The 16,784-nt window shown below is 33.9% G+C and overlaps 4 protein-coding genes across 7 annotated transcripts in view; 3 read left to right on the plus strand and 1 right to left on the minus strand.

Annotated features, from left to right (window-relative positions):
* Nucleotides 1–16,784, minus strand: part of Nacp60e (Na channel protein 60E) — a 398,987-nt gene that overhangs the window by 166,991 nt on the left and 215,212 nt on the right. The gene's annotated exons all lie outside the window — the stretch shown is intronic.
* Nucleotides 10,854–11,621, plus strand: LOC135123952 (uncharacterized). Its single transcript, XM_064048812.1, has 3 exons — nt 10,854–10,966; nt 11,016–11,246; nt 11,294–11,621. The coding sequence occupies exons 1-3, from the start codon at nt 10,950–10,952 to the stop codon at nt 11,541–11,543; spliced, it is 498 nt and encodes a 165-aa protein (XP_063904882.1). The 5' UTR covers nt 10,854–10,949; the 3' UTR covers nt 11,544–11,621.
* On the plus strand, nt 11,912–12,574 carry LOC135123953 (uncharacterized). The gene is made up of 2 exons (XM_064048813.1): nt 11,912–12,198; nt 12,249–12,574. Exons 1-2 carry the CDS (start codon nt 11,948–11,950, stop codon nt 12,475–12,477), a joined length of 480 nt encoding a protein of 159 aa, XP_063904883.1. The 5' UTR covers nt 11,912–11,947; the 3' UTR covers nt 12,478–12,574.
* LOC135124463 (uncharacterized) lies at nt 13,089–13,888 on the plus strand. The gene is made up of 3 exons (XM_064049531.1): nt 13,089–13,183; nt 13,231–13,518; nt 13,566–13,888. The coding sequence occupies exons 1-3, from the start codon at nt 13,089–13,091 to the stop codon at nt 13,792–13,794; spliced, it is 612 nt and encodes a 203-aa protein (XP_063905601.1). The 3' UTR covers nt 13,795–13,888.

Genomic DNA, 16,784 nt, shown 5'->3' on the forward strand with positions numbered 1-16,784 from the left:
GGCTTCCATTTTGCCTATTTGTTTTAATATGTGTACAAAATATATACGCATATACGACAAAAGAGATCTTAAAATGAACACAAAAAATACAAATAAATAAATTTTTAATAAACAATAACTAACGATTTGTGCTGCCTTTTGGAAACATATCATGTACTACAAACGAAAACAACATTTATCAAAAATCGAACTAGTATTGTCACTTTAATTTTAATATAAAAATCTAGCAATGCTATCAAAGTTAATCAAAGATAACAATTTTTTGTGACGTTAATTGCAAGATTGTATTTTTTTTATTTCATTTGGGTCTACAACCTCAAGTTTAACCTGAAAAATATACTTCAATTTAAAATTTAAAGCGACAAGTTCGGATTTAACCGAACGCAGCCGATCTCATGGCGGGAGAATCAAACGAAATCAAATTATGTAAAAATTCAAATAATCCTGCAACTTTCACCGGGAAAAAATTCCACTCTTATCAAAAATCATGTAAAAATGTCAAGTACGAAGATGCGATTTCTTATCGCATTTCCACCTTATCTCCAATAATTCCAAAATCCTTCTCCTTTAGGAAAATCTATCACGTGTCCACCTTTCCCATGCCATCGAATTCTTCTCGAGCATCCCCGGATAATTATCTTTTTGTGTCATTTATGATTACAGTGAATTATTAACACAGATATTAGAAGAGCTATAATTTTAAAACGAGGAAGATAAGAACGATTTTGGCAGATGATATACCCTATGAGAAAATAGAGGGCGGGTGGGTGGGGTTAGTACTTGATAAGATAAGAATGATTTTGCCAAATAATATATCTTCTAAGAAAGGAAAGGGTGGGTGGGCGGGGCTAATACTTTGTAAGATAAGAACGATTTTGGCAGATGATATACCCTATGAGAAAATAGAAATGTTAACAAGTACTAGCCCCACCCACCTGCCTTTTGTTTTCTCAAAGGGTATTATTTGCTCAGGTAAGACTGATTTTGGCGAACATCATACCCTCTGAGAAAATAGAGGGCAGGTGGGCAAGGCTAGTACTTGATAAGATAAGTATGATTCTGGCAAATGATGTATCCTCTAAGAAAGTAAAGGGTGGGTGGGCGGGGCTAGTACTTGATAAGATAAGAATGATTTTGGCAAATGATATAGCTTCTAAAAAAGGAAAGGGTGGGTGGGCGGGGCTAATACTTTGTAAGATAAGAACGATTTTGGCAAATGCTGTACCCTCTGAGAAAATAGAGGGCGGGTGGGCGGGGCTAGTACTTGATAAGATAAGAACGATTTTGGCAAATGATATACCCTCTGAGAAAATAGAGGGCGGGTGCGCGGGCCTAGTACTTGCTAAGGTAAAACTTATTTTGGGTATGTCATTTGCCGAAATAAGTCTTATCTTATCAAATACTAGCCCCGCCCACCGACCCTTTACTTTCTTAGAAGGTGTGTTATCTGCCAAAATCAGTCTTATTTAACCAAGTAGTAACCCCACCCACACGCCCCTTATTTTCTTAGAGGGAAGTACTTGCTAAGATAAGTTTTATTTTGGCAAATGACATAGCCCTGAGAAAATAGGGGCGGGTGGGTGGGGCTAGTACTTGCTGACTGATTCTGGTAAAGGGCATATCCTCTGAGAAAATAGGGGGTGATAGATTGATTTTGGCGCTATTAAACTTGTAAAAACTTGGTAAATTGAAATGGTGTTAAAGTGCAAATTTCCATAGTAACGATTTAAATTCCTGAATCTGATTGGATGATTTTTTAACAACTCAGTCATTCATTTTTTAGGTCACCCTGTTTAAGCAAATCTAAAAAATGTGAATGTAGTGATAAATCACAAGTATGGACTGATCATATTTTGCATATTTTAGATAGTATTTATCCGGCAACATTTTGAGATGACGTCATCAATGTTTTGGAGGAGATAAGCAAATATATTTTTATTAAAAAATTAGTATGCTTGCCATAAATTTAAAACAACTGCAAGATTTCAAAGCATTCAGTTTAACTTATTTTAAAATCAAGTCCAGAAATTTTAAGCCCTCTTCAATGCTAAAAACCACATTGTCTGTAAAACATGACGTACATTTGGACAAATATCCCAAACTCAAAGCATTTCTCAAGAGGCAGAGCGATGGCTGCAAGCCAAAAAAAATCTGTAATATTGACGCCCATGTAGAAACTTTTTTAAAAATAGCCTCTGATGACAAATTTTATTTATGAAGGTACATATAATATAAATCAAAATAATCGAAATTTAGCTGCTTTTTTCAGGCTGGTTTAGTAATTGCGCAGTTCTACAGGCAATACTTTTTGTGGATAAACATAATGGACGGTGTTTGTCATAGAAGACAAAATATGAAAAGTACTCAGCCAATAAATAATTCAAAATAAACGCAAGTACAAACTTTACACAAACCTTGATTTTTGTCTGGTGTAAACATCCGAAGGGTGTAAAAAATCAGAAGAACAAATAGCTTTAAACTTTTATTGCAATCGTGTAACAATACTTGTTTTACAATAGAATAGCAATAATAATAACTAATAATAACCACGATTTATCATCGCTCATGTCATACAAGAATATATTTACTGCAACGTGAATAGTTGAGCCGTACTATTATTTTCAATATACAATCCCACTAGAGTTCCTGCACTGTGGATATTATCCAATACGTCCATATTCCAGGTCGTTTCTACATTGGTAATGGTGCCTTTCGCATTAATCATAAACTCTTGTATTGAAGCTGCATTTACAGTGAGAACGAACCACCCTTCTTTGTGATCCTTATAGGCCAATGGTGTTCTACATCGCAACTATTAGTTCAAATAAAAGCTAAACGATTATTTACCCTGTAGCGTTGTTGACAATGCGGAACAAACCGGCATGTTTACCCCGTTCAAATCTCCAAAGTTGTTCAGGAACTCCTGTGTAATGTTGTATCTGGATCTGATCTGGTTTGGAAGCATCTAGTACCAAACCTGACGATCTACCTTTTATGGAGTACAGTTCATCTTCTTTGGTGCAGTCACATTCGGCACTAACACTGATCGTGCACATAACAATTAGAAGAATCAACGAATACCTGTAAATATGTTTTGAAAATACGACAAACTGCACGTCACAGCACAAAATCTAGTTATTGATATTTTTTGTTAAACATTACTGTCATCAACGAAAAAAATTATGTTTATTTGTACAATTCGGAGGTTGAAAATAAAAACTAAAACTAATTTATACTGAGCACAGTATTTTTAGTTAGCTTTTCTGTGTTAGAATTGCGATTTTACTGTTTTTAATTACTCTGTTATAATAATAATGACAATATTTTTAATTAATTTAAACAAAATATCTAACAACGTATTTTAGAAGTTCGACATGTTATACCAAATTCAGATACCTTTTTTCCGTAACGTAGCCCATTATGGTTGATTGCTGTGTACTGGAGGAAGTTTACTGAATGTATGTGTACGGTGTGGCTAAATATATATGTACACCCAGTAGCACGAATTTGATGGGAAAATGTTACCGAAATCTGTTTTTATCAGTCATTAAATATTTGGCACTATCTAAAAAAACTGTAATCCATTATTTAGATAATTAACACTCGGTTTGTTTATTGTAAATTATCAGCTATTTTAATTTCTTTAGAAAATTAAGTCTTTATACCTAGCAAAATCGTTGATAATATGGAATAAACTTCGAAACGTAATTCTCCATTCCTGACCGTTGTAATGATTGATCTATCGTTCGGATCAGCAGTGCAACCCCGTAGCTACGGGGGGGCAAGAGAGGGCTGAGCCCCCCCTAGCAGTTGTGGTTGCCCCCCCTGGAAGACTTATACATTATAAATTTCAAATTAGTAATAAAATTTCAATATAATGCCGATTGCCGAAGCATATTAACTGGCCCCACCCGCCCCACCTTTATTTTCTTACAGGGTATATTATTTGGCAATATCACACTACCGTTGATGTTGACCGTATAAAAAAATGAACATGTGACATTTTATTCCATAGCCTACTATGTACTTGAGAAAAGTCAAAAATATTATATGGATTTTCTAAAAATTGAGCTTTTATTGAAATGGACAAAAAATCGACAAAAAATTCTGAGATGTAGATCTCGATGAGCTTAATCAAAAAACATAAGGTCTTGATGGTCCCAGACCAAGATTTTAAAAAAATTCGGTTCCAAAGTCGACATTTCAAAATTTCTCAAAAATTACATTTCTTTTGGCGGCTCTGGAAAAATTGTACGAATTTTCGAAAAAATAAAACCAAAAAAAAAACATTTGGAGATCGAAATCAATAAAAAGATCCCTTCTGCTAGTTTTCGAAAATGCGTGGGAAAAGTCAAATTTTTTTTATAGATTTTCAAAAATTGAGCTTTTGTTGAAATTGGCTGAAAATCTACAAAAAATTCTGAGATGTAGATCTCGACGAGTTTAGTCAAAAAGCAGAAGGTCTTGCTGCTATTCGGTTTCCAAGTCGACTTTTTAAAATTTCTCAAAAATTATACTCCTATTTCTTTTGACGATTCTAGAAAAATTTTACAAATTTTCGAACAAATAAAACCAAAAACAACATCTGAAGATTGAAATAAATAAAAGAATGACTTTTGGTAATTTTTGGAAATGCTTAAGAAAAATCAAAATTTATTTAGTTTTAAAAAATTGAGCTTTTGTTAGAGTTGACAAAAAATTCTGAAATATAGATCTCGATGAGCTTAATCGAAAAACATGTTCATGCTCCCGGAGCAAAATTTACGAAATATTGGGTTTCTACCTAAAATTTCTAAAAAATCTCAAAAGTGACTTAAAAAAAAGTTATTTCTTTATGCGATTGTGGAAAAATTCGACGAAATATCAAAAAAATAAAACCAAAAATAACATCTGTAGATCGAAATCAATAAAGAGATCCCTTTTGCTAATTTTCGAAGATGCTTGGGAAAAGTCAATAAATGTATATGGATTTTCAAAAATTGAGCTTTTGTTGAAATTAACAAAAAAATCAACAAAAAATTCCGAGATGTAGATCTCGATGAGCTTAATCCAAAAACATAAGGTCTTGATGGTCCCAGACCAAGATTTTCGAAAAATTCGGTTTCAAAGTCGACATTTCAAAATTCCTCAAAAATTACATTTCTTTTGGTGGCTTTGGAAAAATTGTACAAATTTTCGAGAAAATAAAACCAAAAACAACATTTGGAGATCGAAATCGATAAAGAGATCCCTTTTGCTAATTTTCGAAAACGGTTGGGAAAAGTCAAAAACATTTTATAGATTTTCAAAAATTTAGCTTTTGTTGAAGTTGACTAAAAATCCACAAAAAAAATCTGAAATGTTGATCTCGACGAGCTGAATCAAAAAACACAAGGTCTAGATGGTCCCAGATCAAGATTTTCGAAACATTCGGTTTCAAAGTTCAAAAATTACATTTCGTTTGGCGATTGCTGAAAAATTTTACGACTTTTCAACCAAATAAAACCAAAAACAACATCTGGAGATCGAAATCAATAAAGGAATCCCTTTTGGTAATCTCGAACGTGCTTGAAAAAAGTCAAAAATTTGATACAGGTTCTCAAAAATTGCCATATTTCTTCCGTCGATTCTGGAAAAATTGTAAGAATTTTCAAAAAAATTGAATCCAAAACGATTTTTGGAAATCGAGATGAACAAAGGAGTCTCTTTTGATAATTTTTGAAAATGCTTGGGAAAAGTCAAAAATTTTATATGGGTTTTCAAAAATTGAACTTTCGTAAAAGTTGACAAAAAATTCTGAAATATAGATTTGGACGAGCTTAAAAAAACATGACAGGTTCATGGTTCCGGATCAAAATTTTCGAAATACTCGGTTTCGAGCTCGAATTTTCAAAATTTCTCAAAAATTACCATATTTCTTTTGGCGATTGTGGAAAAATTGTACGAATTTTCGAAAAAATAACCAAAAACAACATCTGGAGATCGAAATCAATAAAGGAATCCCTTTTGGTAATTTCGAACGTGCTTGAAAAAAGTCAAAAATTTGATACAGGTTCTCAAAAATTGCCATTTTTCTTCCGTCGATTCTGCAAAAAATGTAAGAATTTTCAAAAAAATTTAATCCAAAACGATTTTTGGAAGAAATCGAGATGAACAAAGGAATTCTTTTGGTCATTTTCGAAAATGCTTGGGAAAAGTCAAAAATTTTATATGGGTTTCCAAAAATTGAGCTTTTGTTAAAGTTGACAAAAAATTCTGAAATACACATCTCGACGAGTTTAAAAAAACATGACGAGTTCATGGTTCCGTACCAAAATTTTCGAAATATTTGGTTGCGAATTCGGATTTTTAAAATATGTACTAAACATGCAAAAAAATAAACTCAAACAAATTGGATGTTACCTATATGGCCACTACACAAATTTTTGGACGCAGTACAGCTGTTTGTGAATCTACATTCTCTGTTTTAACCAGCATTTTAACCAAGTACCGTAATAATTTTTTGGACTTCGACAGGTTTTTACGAAAATTTAGCGTAAAAAATCGACGTTTCCAATTATTTTAATGTTCTTTCAAATATAAAAACTCAGAAAAAATAAAGTAGTTATCTGAGTGTATTATTAAAATATAAATATTTACATGAAGCCCCCTCTGTCGACAAACTTGGCCCCCCTGAATAAGTTTTCCTGCTACGGGGCTGCAGCAGTGGAGAGTACATAACCAGAAGCAACGCTTTTAATATCATAGTATAAATAATCTGCTGCAGGACAATCCGCTTGTTCTAGACTCGAATAAAGTGTTAATTAACACGAAAACTAAAAATCTGTAAGATCTTGGTATCGACGTAATTATAAATATGTATTTAGTGTACGTAAATAACTATTATTTCTTTTCATCTGTGTCAGTTATTCAGTTATGCTTCCCGAGTGTAAGCTAAGGAAGTATCGTAATTGAGTCCATCAGGCGTCTGGCTACTTTCATGTTTTCTCGAGGTTTTCCTGTCTGCCGTCTGCAGAAAGCGTTAAGACTTCACGGACGAGAAACTTTGCTCAACCAATTTTTGACAATTTTTTTCTTCGTCTCGTTGTTAATAATTAAGTGATTAAATGATTTTTTTTTACACAGTTGTTAAGTATATATATAACTCTACTTTATCTTTACTACCAGTGTAAATCTGTATTGTAGTGTACGGAAGATCACTAGTAAAAAGAACGAGCCTAGAAGCTGAGCTTCGAGTAACAAACCATTGTTATTGCGATAATATTGTGATAATGTCATGAAATACTTAACGATACAGATCTAAGGATTGGGGCCAATACTGATTATTATTTGGAATAAAAACTCTTACGAAACTCTTAAATAATACGATATTAATTACTTAACTAATCAAATAATATGATAAATTTAACAATGAAATGTATACGTCAAGAATTTTTTATTTTACAGTAACACAATGAAATGCCGATTGTATCTGAATAGGACTTTTTTGAAAACAATTTTTAATTAACGAATCTCAGAAATTATTTCAAGTGATCTCATTCACATCGTATTTCAATTTTAATATTCTGTATAACGTACCAAAGACCAGACCTTTTGTACCTATATACCATATGATCGAAAAAAAAAACCCTCTAGTGTGCCGCGCAATTTATTTTAAAAATAACGATGCTAGCAACACCAAGGCATTCCTTGTTTGGCAGTTACGGTCAAATAACTGTCCAATAAAGAATCAAATAGCTGCAATGTCATTATTTTAAAAATAAATTCCACGGCCTACTAGAGGAGTTTCTTTCGATCATATAGTATATATTCACAAAAGTTACGGTATATATAATATTAAAATTGAAACACGAAATGTGAGGTCAATTGAAATTAACTTTTAGGTTCGTTAATTAAAAATCGTTTTCAAAAGAGATACTTGCCAAGATAAGACTAAATTTGGCAGATGACCAGCTCTTCCAAGAAAATAAAGGGTGGGTGGGCGGGGCTAGTACTTGCTAAGATTAGACTGATTTTGGCAAATGACATATCCCCTAAATAAGTAAGGGTGGGTGGGTGAGGCTAGTACTTGCCAAGATAAGACTGAATTTGGCAGATGACCCGCTCTTCCAAGAAAATAAAAGGTGGGTGGGCGGGGCTAGTACTTCCTAAGGTAAGATTGATTATGCCAAATGACATATCCCCTAAAAAAATAAGGATGGGTGGGCGGGGCTAGTACTTGCCAAGATAAGACTGATTTTGGCAGATGACCTGTTATTCTAAAAAATAAAGGGTGGGTGGGCGGAGCTAGTACTTGCCTTAGTTGTTCTCTCAAAAATTAATGTCATATTTTATATGTTTGTTAGGAATATCGTATAGATATAATGGTAAAACGGTACCAAAATGTATCTAGTCATCCCCACCAACAATTTGATGACGTCATGTCAATATCTTTTTTTGATAAATGGCACTGGAATTTTATAAAACATATAAAGTCCGGTAGTTGTAGCTTATGAATCCCCCTTGAGTTTTTACCTTAGGTTTTCAGATTTTTCCCAAAATAAAATCGAAATTTTATAATAAAATTTTACGCTATATGAACGAAGAAACGTCCTCCAGTAAGCCATGAAATAAATTGTTTACATTCTGATGTTGGCAACACCGACACGTTCCTTGTTTGATTTCAGAAATACGAAAAAATAACTACAGTTCCAGTGCCATTATTTTAAAAATATATTTCATTTCATTCTGACGGGTATTATCTATATTTATTTAATTTATAAGGTTTACCATAAAATAAAGTCCTGTCTAAATAACTTTAGACCTACCTTATTTTCTTTTCTTAAAATTGCTCCCCTGTAATTTCCATCTTGATATTTTCACTTACAAGCTTAAGGAACTGAAACTCAATTTAATTGGGTCCATCGGGCAATTGGCTACTTTCATGTTTTTGACGTTTCACGTTAGCTTTCTTTACCTTCAGAAATCATTGTACAGAAAGCATTTAAGAAGGGTTTGTCAAGATTGCAACGAAAATCTGTAAATATGTGGTGTTAAAATCATTATAAAATTCCAACTCGTTCTTGGTGTTCGGTTTTCAATGTCGGTTAGTATAATTCGTATGCACTGTATCTTTTTGAAAAGTCGTTATTGGACTGTTAAATTTTATACCCCACGTTAACTTTTGATCAAAATTATTCTGGTGATTGTTGTACTGGGTACACATTTCGTAAATAGGTGAGTGTTTTGACACGGTTAGTCGCTTTGACAGTTTAAAACATATAATGCGAACGTGTGAAGAACGATCATTAAAAAAATCTTTTAGTGAAGGACCATGTGTTGATATTATGTGGTGTGTAAATTGTTCTCTTTTCAATTTTTGACGAAATAACGTTTAAACAAAAAGATAAGCATGATGAGAAATTTTGTTTTGGCAGAAGGTAATTAACACCATTGTTTTATTTCGTATAAAAACAAAAATCAATTACTTTTTGAAGTAGGAAAACACATCAAAAAAAAATTCTTATCTAAGTTGTTATAAATTACAAAGTTCGATAAATTAGTTCCAACTAAGCAGTAGCAATGCCTTCTGATAAACAAATACTGTAACTATGTTGTATTATTTATGTTCGTAAGAGTTTTCATTCCAAATAATAATCAGTATTGGCCCCAAACCTTAGATCTGTATCCTTAAGTATTTCATGACATTATCACAATATTATCACAATAACAATGGTTTGTTACTCGAAGCTCAGCTTCTAGGCTCGTTCTTTTTACTAGTGATCTTCCGTACATTATAATACAGATTTACACTGGTAGTAAAGATCAGTTATGCAATTTCGAGCAAGGAACCGCTTGCGCTCAGGAAGTAAAAATAAGTGACAGGCAAACCTCGAGAAAACATGAAAGTAGCCAGACGCCTGATGGACTCAATTACGATACTTCCTTAGCTTAAGCTCGGGAAGCATAAATTAATAACTGACACAGATGAGAAGAAATAAACAACATTATGTTATCCATGAATGTAAAACTGGTTGTCTACATCTTGTAAATAAAACAAAAATAATGATTTGATGAAAGTAAACTATAATCGGATTCTCTTTTCTCACGTTGATAATTTTTTTGTGTTTTTAGGTTACTTGGAATTAAAAACCATTCGAAGACGTTTTATGAGAGAGCTACACACAAAAACTGCATTTTATTAATAAAATAATCTTGTCGAAGTAATTTGTAATGTGCTTCGTTTAATGGAAAAATTTGTCATTATCTACGGTTATCTGAACGTTATAAAAAAAACACTTAAATTAATTAGAGATAGTATCTTTCTAATTGCCTATTTCGACAGTATCACTGAGATTTGATTTTCATTGATAAATTTTTTTTGCATTTTTGTTTTGCATTGTTTTCTGACTGTGTCCATGACTCATTATGCTTTCTTATCAATATTTTGCGTAAGTTAATAAATAATAACGCAATGTGCCATTCAGTAATCCGTCGGTTATTAATTTAAAAGAAAAATTGTTTTACTTTTAAGTATCTGAGGATTAAATAATAGGTCCTTAACTTTTTTTTAGTTGATTCAACAATTAATTACTTAATTTCTTGCTACAAAGACAGTTTGAAGAATAGGAATCTTGTAAATAAACGTATAAATTTTACTAGTAAATATCAAATTTTTGATTGTATTGTTGGTTGCATTCTGCATTTTTTTGGCGTGGAGCTTCTCGTTAATAACCCTGTATAAACATAGCTTCTAACGATTGTCAAAATAGTATATATATACCAACACAATATATCTGAGAAAACTATGTACTTAGGTCCTCGTTATCAACGGTTATCTAAGCTTCTAACATAAAAAGTCACTTAAGCCCATTAAAGACACTTTATCTATTTAACCTCTTAGTTTTGTTATAAGTATAACTTAGTTTCATTTTCGATCTCTCACTAGCTATTTATGTAAAAGTTTTAAGAAGGGCTGTTAACGATCAGAAATGTTTAATCTACTATGGTTGGTAGTGCGGCTTGCAGTTGACCACATTTTTAAAACACATTTCCAGGTACCTCTTGATCGTAGTCATCATTTGTATGAACACTGTTCATCCTCAAAGCGACTGCAGCAAAGAAGACGAACTCTACGTAATAAGAAGCATATCGTCAGGTTTGGTATTAGATGCTTCGGAGCCAGATGAAATCCAGATAAATTATTTCACGGGATATTCTCCACAACTGTGGAAATTTGAGCGTGGTAGTCACGCCGGTGTGTTTCGCATTGTCAACAACGCTACAGGGTAACCCTAATTTCAATTTTTGATTGGTACTACTACTAACATCGTAGATCTCCATTGGACTATAGCTATTACGTTGAAGAGTGGTACGTCCTTACCGTCAATGCATCCTCAGAGCAGGAATTTTACATCAACGCAAAAGGTACCATCACCAATGTAAAAACGCTGTGGAATATTGACATACATCACAACTACACAGCCGCAGGAAGTCCGGTGGGACTGCACGCCGAAAATCCTAATAACTTGGCTCAGCAGTTCACGTTGCAAGAAAAAATGCTCTTGGGAAAACATGAACCATAAATTGTTAGTCATTATCATTATTATCAGCGGTTGTCTCAACTTATAAAATAAAACATCACTTAAGTTATCTAACTTTAATATCTATCTAGTCAATTTTTGTTTCCTTGACTTGTAAGAGCACACATTTAGTTAATAATTTTTAGATGACGTCATTCAATTTTTGGAGGGGATACGCATGAATTTTTAACGATAATAAGTACGCGTGTTGAGTTCGATGACATACCAAGGGCACATACACTTGTAATAAAAGTCAATGAACAGAAACAAACAAACAGTATCCCGTACTACCGACAGCTCACCTACGACGCGCATCTTTAAACAGGTTTTATTTATTCCCAAAAAAACCCAATCGATAATTATATAAATAAAGATCGTCCTCTTGTACCACCAAACCAGTGTACGACATGAAGTACCTTTACGCACAATCCATCACTTTGTTGCTCGTGGTGTGTGTTGGTCTGATCTCCGCCACGAGTAACTGCACCGACGATGATCTCTACGTTATAAGAAGTACTCCTTCGATTGGGCTTGTGGTGGATGGTACCGACCACAAGAAAATTAGTGTGCAGGCTTACACTGGTTTTAGTACTCAGTTGTGGAAATTTAGGACTGGGGACAGGCCTGGGTTGTACTACATCATTAATAGTCATTCGGGGTAAGGTACTACTTTTTTGTTTTGAGTAATTAATGTTAACTGGTTTGCAGGCTTGCTCTTGATTATATTGACAGTAAAGAGCCTGCGATAGTCTTGACCGAACAAAGGGATACTTTGGATCAGCAATGGATGGTGAACACGAATGGTCATATTGTTAATGCTGGGAAAATGTGGAATATGGATATTCACAAAGCCCGCTATGTGGCTGGAAATGCTCTCATTGTGTGGGAGAACAATGGGTGCGAGTGCCAGAAGTTCACTCTGCAGAAGAAAGTGTAGGGTACGACTGGTACCACTCCAGTGAGAAAATAGTATTTCTAAAGTTATTTGTAAACAATTGTGGGATCGTGAATCCAAATAAATAAGTAAAATTTGAGTCTAATTTAATTTTTAAATTTGTTTGTTGTAAAATGCTAAGAAATTTTACGACGATTTCACAAGGCCAGACTTGCGTCAATATTATAAATTCAAATTTTTTCTATTGGAAGAAATAGAAAAAAGTTGTAAATTTAAACCAGTTAGAAGACCTGCATCGTAATTAGTTCTATAAAGTAAGGTAGTTCTATAAAGTAAGGTACTACTTCCGCGTGGTGAATAATTTGAGGAACTATTATAACTTAAAAACGAATCATCCAAATTTTTGCAAAAATAATGGGCGCGGCCGCTTAATTCTTGTCTATTATTTGTTAGTACTTAACTATCACAAATAGCAAAAAAAGCATTGTCGCCATAAATATTTTAAAATTCATTTACGTATTCAACAAATTCACGGTTGACAACTTTCGAAAATTTAACAGCTTTTCGTAATTTGCATCAAAATTAATTTAGTTTCCAAAATTCCCACACTTCCGTGGATTTCCCGACTTTCCCAGAACCAAACCAACTCATCAATGAACATCACGCTTTCTTCAAGCCACAAACTATGCCACCACAGTACCCCGTACTGCCTAGGCAGCAAAAACCCACCTACGCGCTTCTTAAACAGGTTTTATTCACTCCTAAAAAACCCAGCCGATAATTTATAAATAAAAGATCGTACACCGGTACCACCAAAACAAAGTACGGCAGCGACATGAAGCACGTTTACGCACAATCCTTGACTTTGTTGTTGGTGGGCGTTGGAGTCATCTCCGCTACGAGTACCTGCAGCGATGATGATCTCTACGTTATAAGAAGTGCCGCTTCGATTGGCCTGGTTGTGGATGGTACCGACCATAGGCAAATTACCGTGGAGCCCTACACTGGTTTCAGCACGCAGTTGTGGAGATTTAAGATTGGTAACCGGCCTGGGTTGTACTACATCATCAACAACCATACGGGGTAAGGTACCACTTTTTAGTTTGAGTAAATTACGTTGTTGTTTGCAGCCACGCTCTGGATTTTATTGATCGTAAAGTGCCTGTGCTCGTCTCCACCGAGCCCAGAGACACTTTGGATCAGCAGTGGATGGTTAGTATGAATGGTACTATTGTCAATGCCGCGAAATTGTGGAACCTCGATATTCACAAAGCTGAGTACGTAGCCGGGAATGGTCTCATTGTTTGGGAGAATAACGGGTGCGAGTGCCAGAGGTTCACTCTACAGAGGAAAGTGTAGGGTTTGGTACGACTTGTCATGGTACTACATCCATTTTGTATTTGTTTCGATGTAAATTTAAAGTGTTTTACAAAAAATAAACCAATAATTATAACTTGTGTCTAATTTAATTTTTAAATTAGTATCGTGAGTAATAATTGCGTAGCGGGTACTTTGAGTTCGATGACATATCAAGGGCACATACACGCACATCACGACAAAAATATACTCATTTCAACGTAAACAACGCAAGGATAATTATAACTTGACTCAAAATTAGACAATTTTTCCTGAACTAATTGATAAAACAACTTGGTTTTGCTTTAATTTTGTCCTTAGGGCGGCTTTTTCATTACCTCTAGTATCATTCTCCTCTCTTTCGGATTTTTCGTTCACCGGGTTCTTTATTTCCTGAAGGTGTCCCTTACGAAAGTTGGCGAAACGTGGAAACGCTTTTCAAATTTTTGATAAACAATATATAAGTCAAAAATCATCAGAACTGATGGATTTTGTAATTATGGGGCGGAGCCTAATTGCAAAATCGATATTTCCCTATACAAATTTTCCATTTCAAACATGTTTTAAGTTTCATGTCATGAGAAGAAGTCTACACATATTAAAACAAAAAGGGAAAATGTAAGCTCGCCCACCCGCCCCATCTCTATTATGATGATTTTTTTTATTCGCCGTGAACCAAGGGGGCGGAGCTTAACTGCAAAATACTTATTTTTTTACAAGAAATTAGAAACATGGTTTCGGGTATCGTGTTGTTCAAATAATGCTATGTAAACTAAGGAAACAAGGCAAAATATAAACCCCGCCCACCCACCCCCTCTCAATTGTGATGATTTTTTATTCTTAAAAACTTAAAACGTTTTTAAAATGATAAATTTTTGTAAGAAAATAGAGACTTTGAAATTAAGTTCCGCTCCTTTGGTTATCGACGATTGAAAAAAAATCATCACAATTGAAATAGTGTGGGTGGGCGGGGCTTATATTTTGCTTTCTTTCTTAATATACGTAGTCGTCTTTTCAGAACAAGAAACTTAAAACATGTTTAAAATGGTAACTTTTTGCAGACAAATATTTACCTAGCAATTAAGCCCCGCCCCTCGAATTGACAACGAATGAAAAATTCATCACAATTGAAAATTGAGGTCGGGGTGGCTTTGAGTGGCGCCTAATCTATAGCTTTATTTTTTTTCTTAATATACATAGTATTCTTTGAACAACACGATACTCAAAAACATGTTTTTAATTTCTCGTAGAGAAATAAGAAGTTTGCAGTTAAGCTCTGCCCTCTTGGCTCACAATGAATAAAAAAATCATCTGATTTGAGAAAGGGTGGGTGGGCGGGGTTTATATTTTGCCTATTTTTTCTTAATATACACAGCTATCTTTTTACAACAAGAAACTTAAGTCTATACATGTTAAAACAAAAAGACAAAATGTAAGCCCGCCCACCCGCCCTGTCTCAATTGTGATGATTTTTTTTATTCGCCGTGAATCAAGAGGGCGGAGCTTAACTGCAAAATCTTATTTCTTTACAAGAATTATAAACATGTTTTCTAGTATCGTGTTGTTCAAAGAATATTATGTATATTAAGAAATCAAGGCAAAATATAAACCCCGCTCACCCTCCCCCTCTCAAGTGTAATGATTTTTTATTCTTAGAAATTCAAATCGTGTTTAAACTAGTAAATTTTTGCAAAAAAATTTGGATCTCGACGACTAAAAAAAGCATTACAATTGAAATAGGGCGGGTGGGCGGGGCTTATATTTTGCCTATTTTTTCTTAATATACACAGCCATCTTTTCACAACAAGAAACTTAAGTCTACACATGTTAAAACAAAAAGGCAAAATGTACCTCCGCCCACCCGCCCTGTCTCAATTGTGATGATTTTTTTATTCGCCGTGAACGTGGAGCTTAACTGCAAAAGCTTATTTCTTTACAAGAATTATAAACATGTTTTTGAGAATCGTGTTGTTCAAAGAATATGTATTTTGTATATTAAGAAAACAAGGCAAAATATAAACCCCGCCCACCCACCCCCTCGCAATTGTAATGATTTTTTTTATTCGCCGTGAATCAAGAGGGCGGAGCTTATCTGCAAAATCTTATTTCTCTACGACAAATTAAAAACATGTTTTTAGTATCGTGTTGTTCAAAGAATATTATGTATAATAAGAAATCAAGGCAAAATATAAACCCCGCTCACCCTCCCCCTTTCAAGTGTAATGATTTTTTATTCTTAGAAATTCAAATCGTGTTTAAACTAGTAAATTTTTGTAAAAAAATATGGATCTCGACGACTAAAAAAAATCATTACAACTGAAATAGGGCGGGTGGGAGGAGCTTATATTTTGCCTTTTTTCTTAAAAGACAAAATATAAGGAGAAATTTAAAACATGTTTAAAATCGTAAATTCTTTAGACAAATATGGATCTTGCTGTAAGCCCCGACCCTCGATCTGACAACGAATGAAAAATTCATCACAATTGAGAATTGAGATCTGCGCAGGTATGGGCGGGGCCTAATCTTTAGCTTTATTTTTTTCTTAATATACATAATATTCTTTGAACAAGAATACGATACTCAAAAACGTGCTTTTAATTTCTCATAGAGAAATAAGAAGTTTGCAGTTAAGCTCCGCCCTCTTGGCTCACAATGAATAAAAAAATCATCCGATTTGAGAAAGGGTGGGTGGGCGGGGTTTATATTTTGCCTATTTTTTCTTGATATACATAGCCATCTTTTCACAACAAGAAACTCAAAACATGGTTAAAATGGTACATTTTTGCAAGGAAATATGGATTTTACAATTATGAGACAGAGCCTAATTGCAAAATCGATATTTCCTTATACAAATTTTCCATTTTAAACATGTTTTAATTTAATGTTGTGCAAAGAAGTCTACACATATTAAATCAAAAAGGCAAAATCTAAGCCCGCCCACCCGCCCTACCTTAATTATGATGATTTTTTTTATTCGCTGTGAACCAAGAGGG

Source organism: Zophobas morio, unplaced genomic scaffold, assembly GCF_036711695.1.
Source record: "Zophobas morio isolate AGI-343-1 ecotype UQ-CSIRO unplaced genomic scaffold, CSIRO_AGI_Zmor_V1 ptg000007l, whole genome shotgun sequence".
Taxonomy (NCBI): domain Eukaryota; kingdom Metazoa; phylum Arthropoda; class Insecta; order Coleoptera; family Tenebrionidae; genus Zophobas; species Zophobas morio.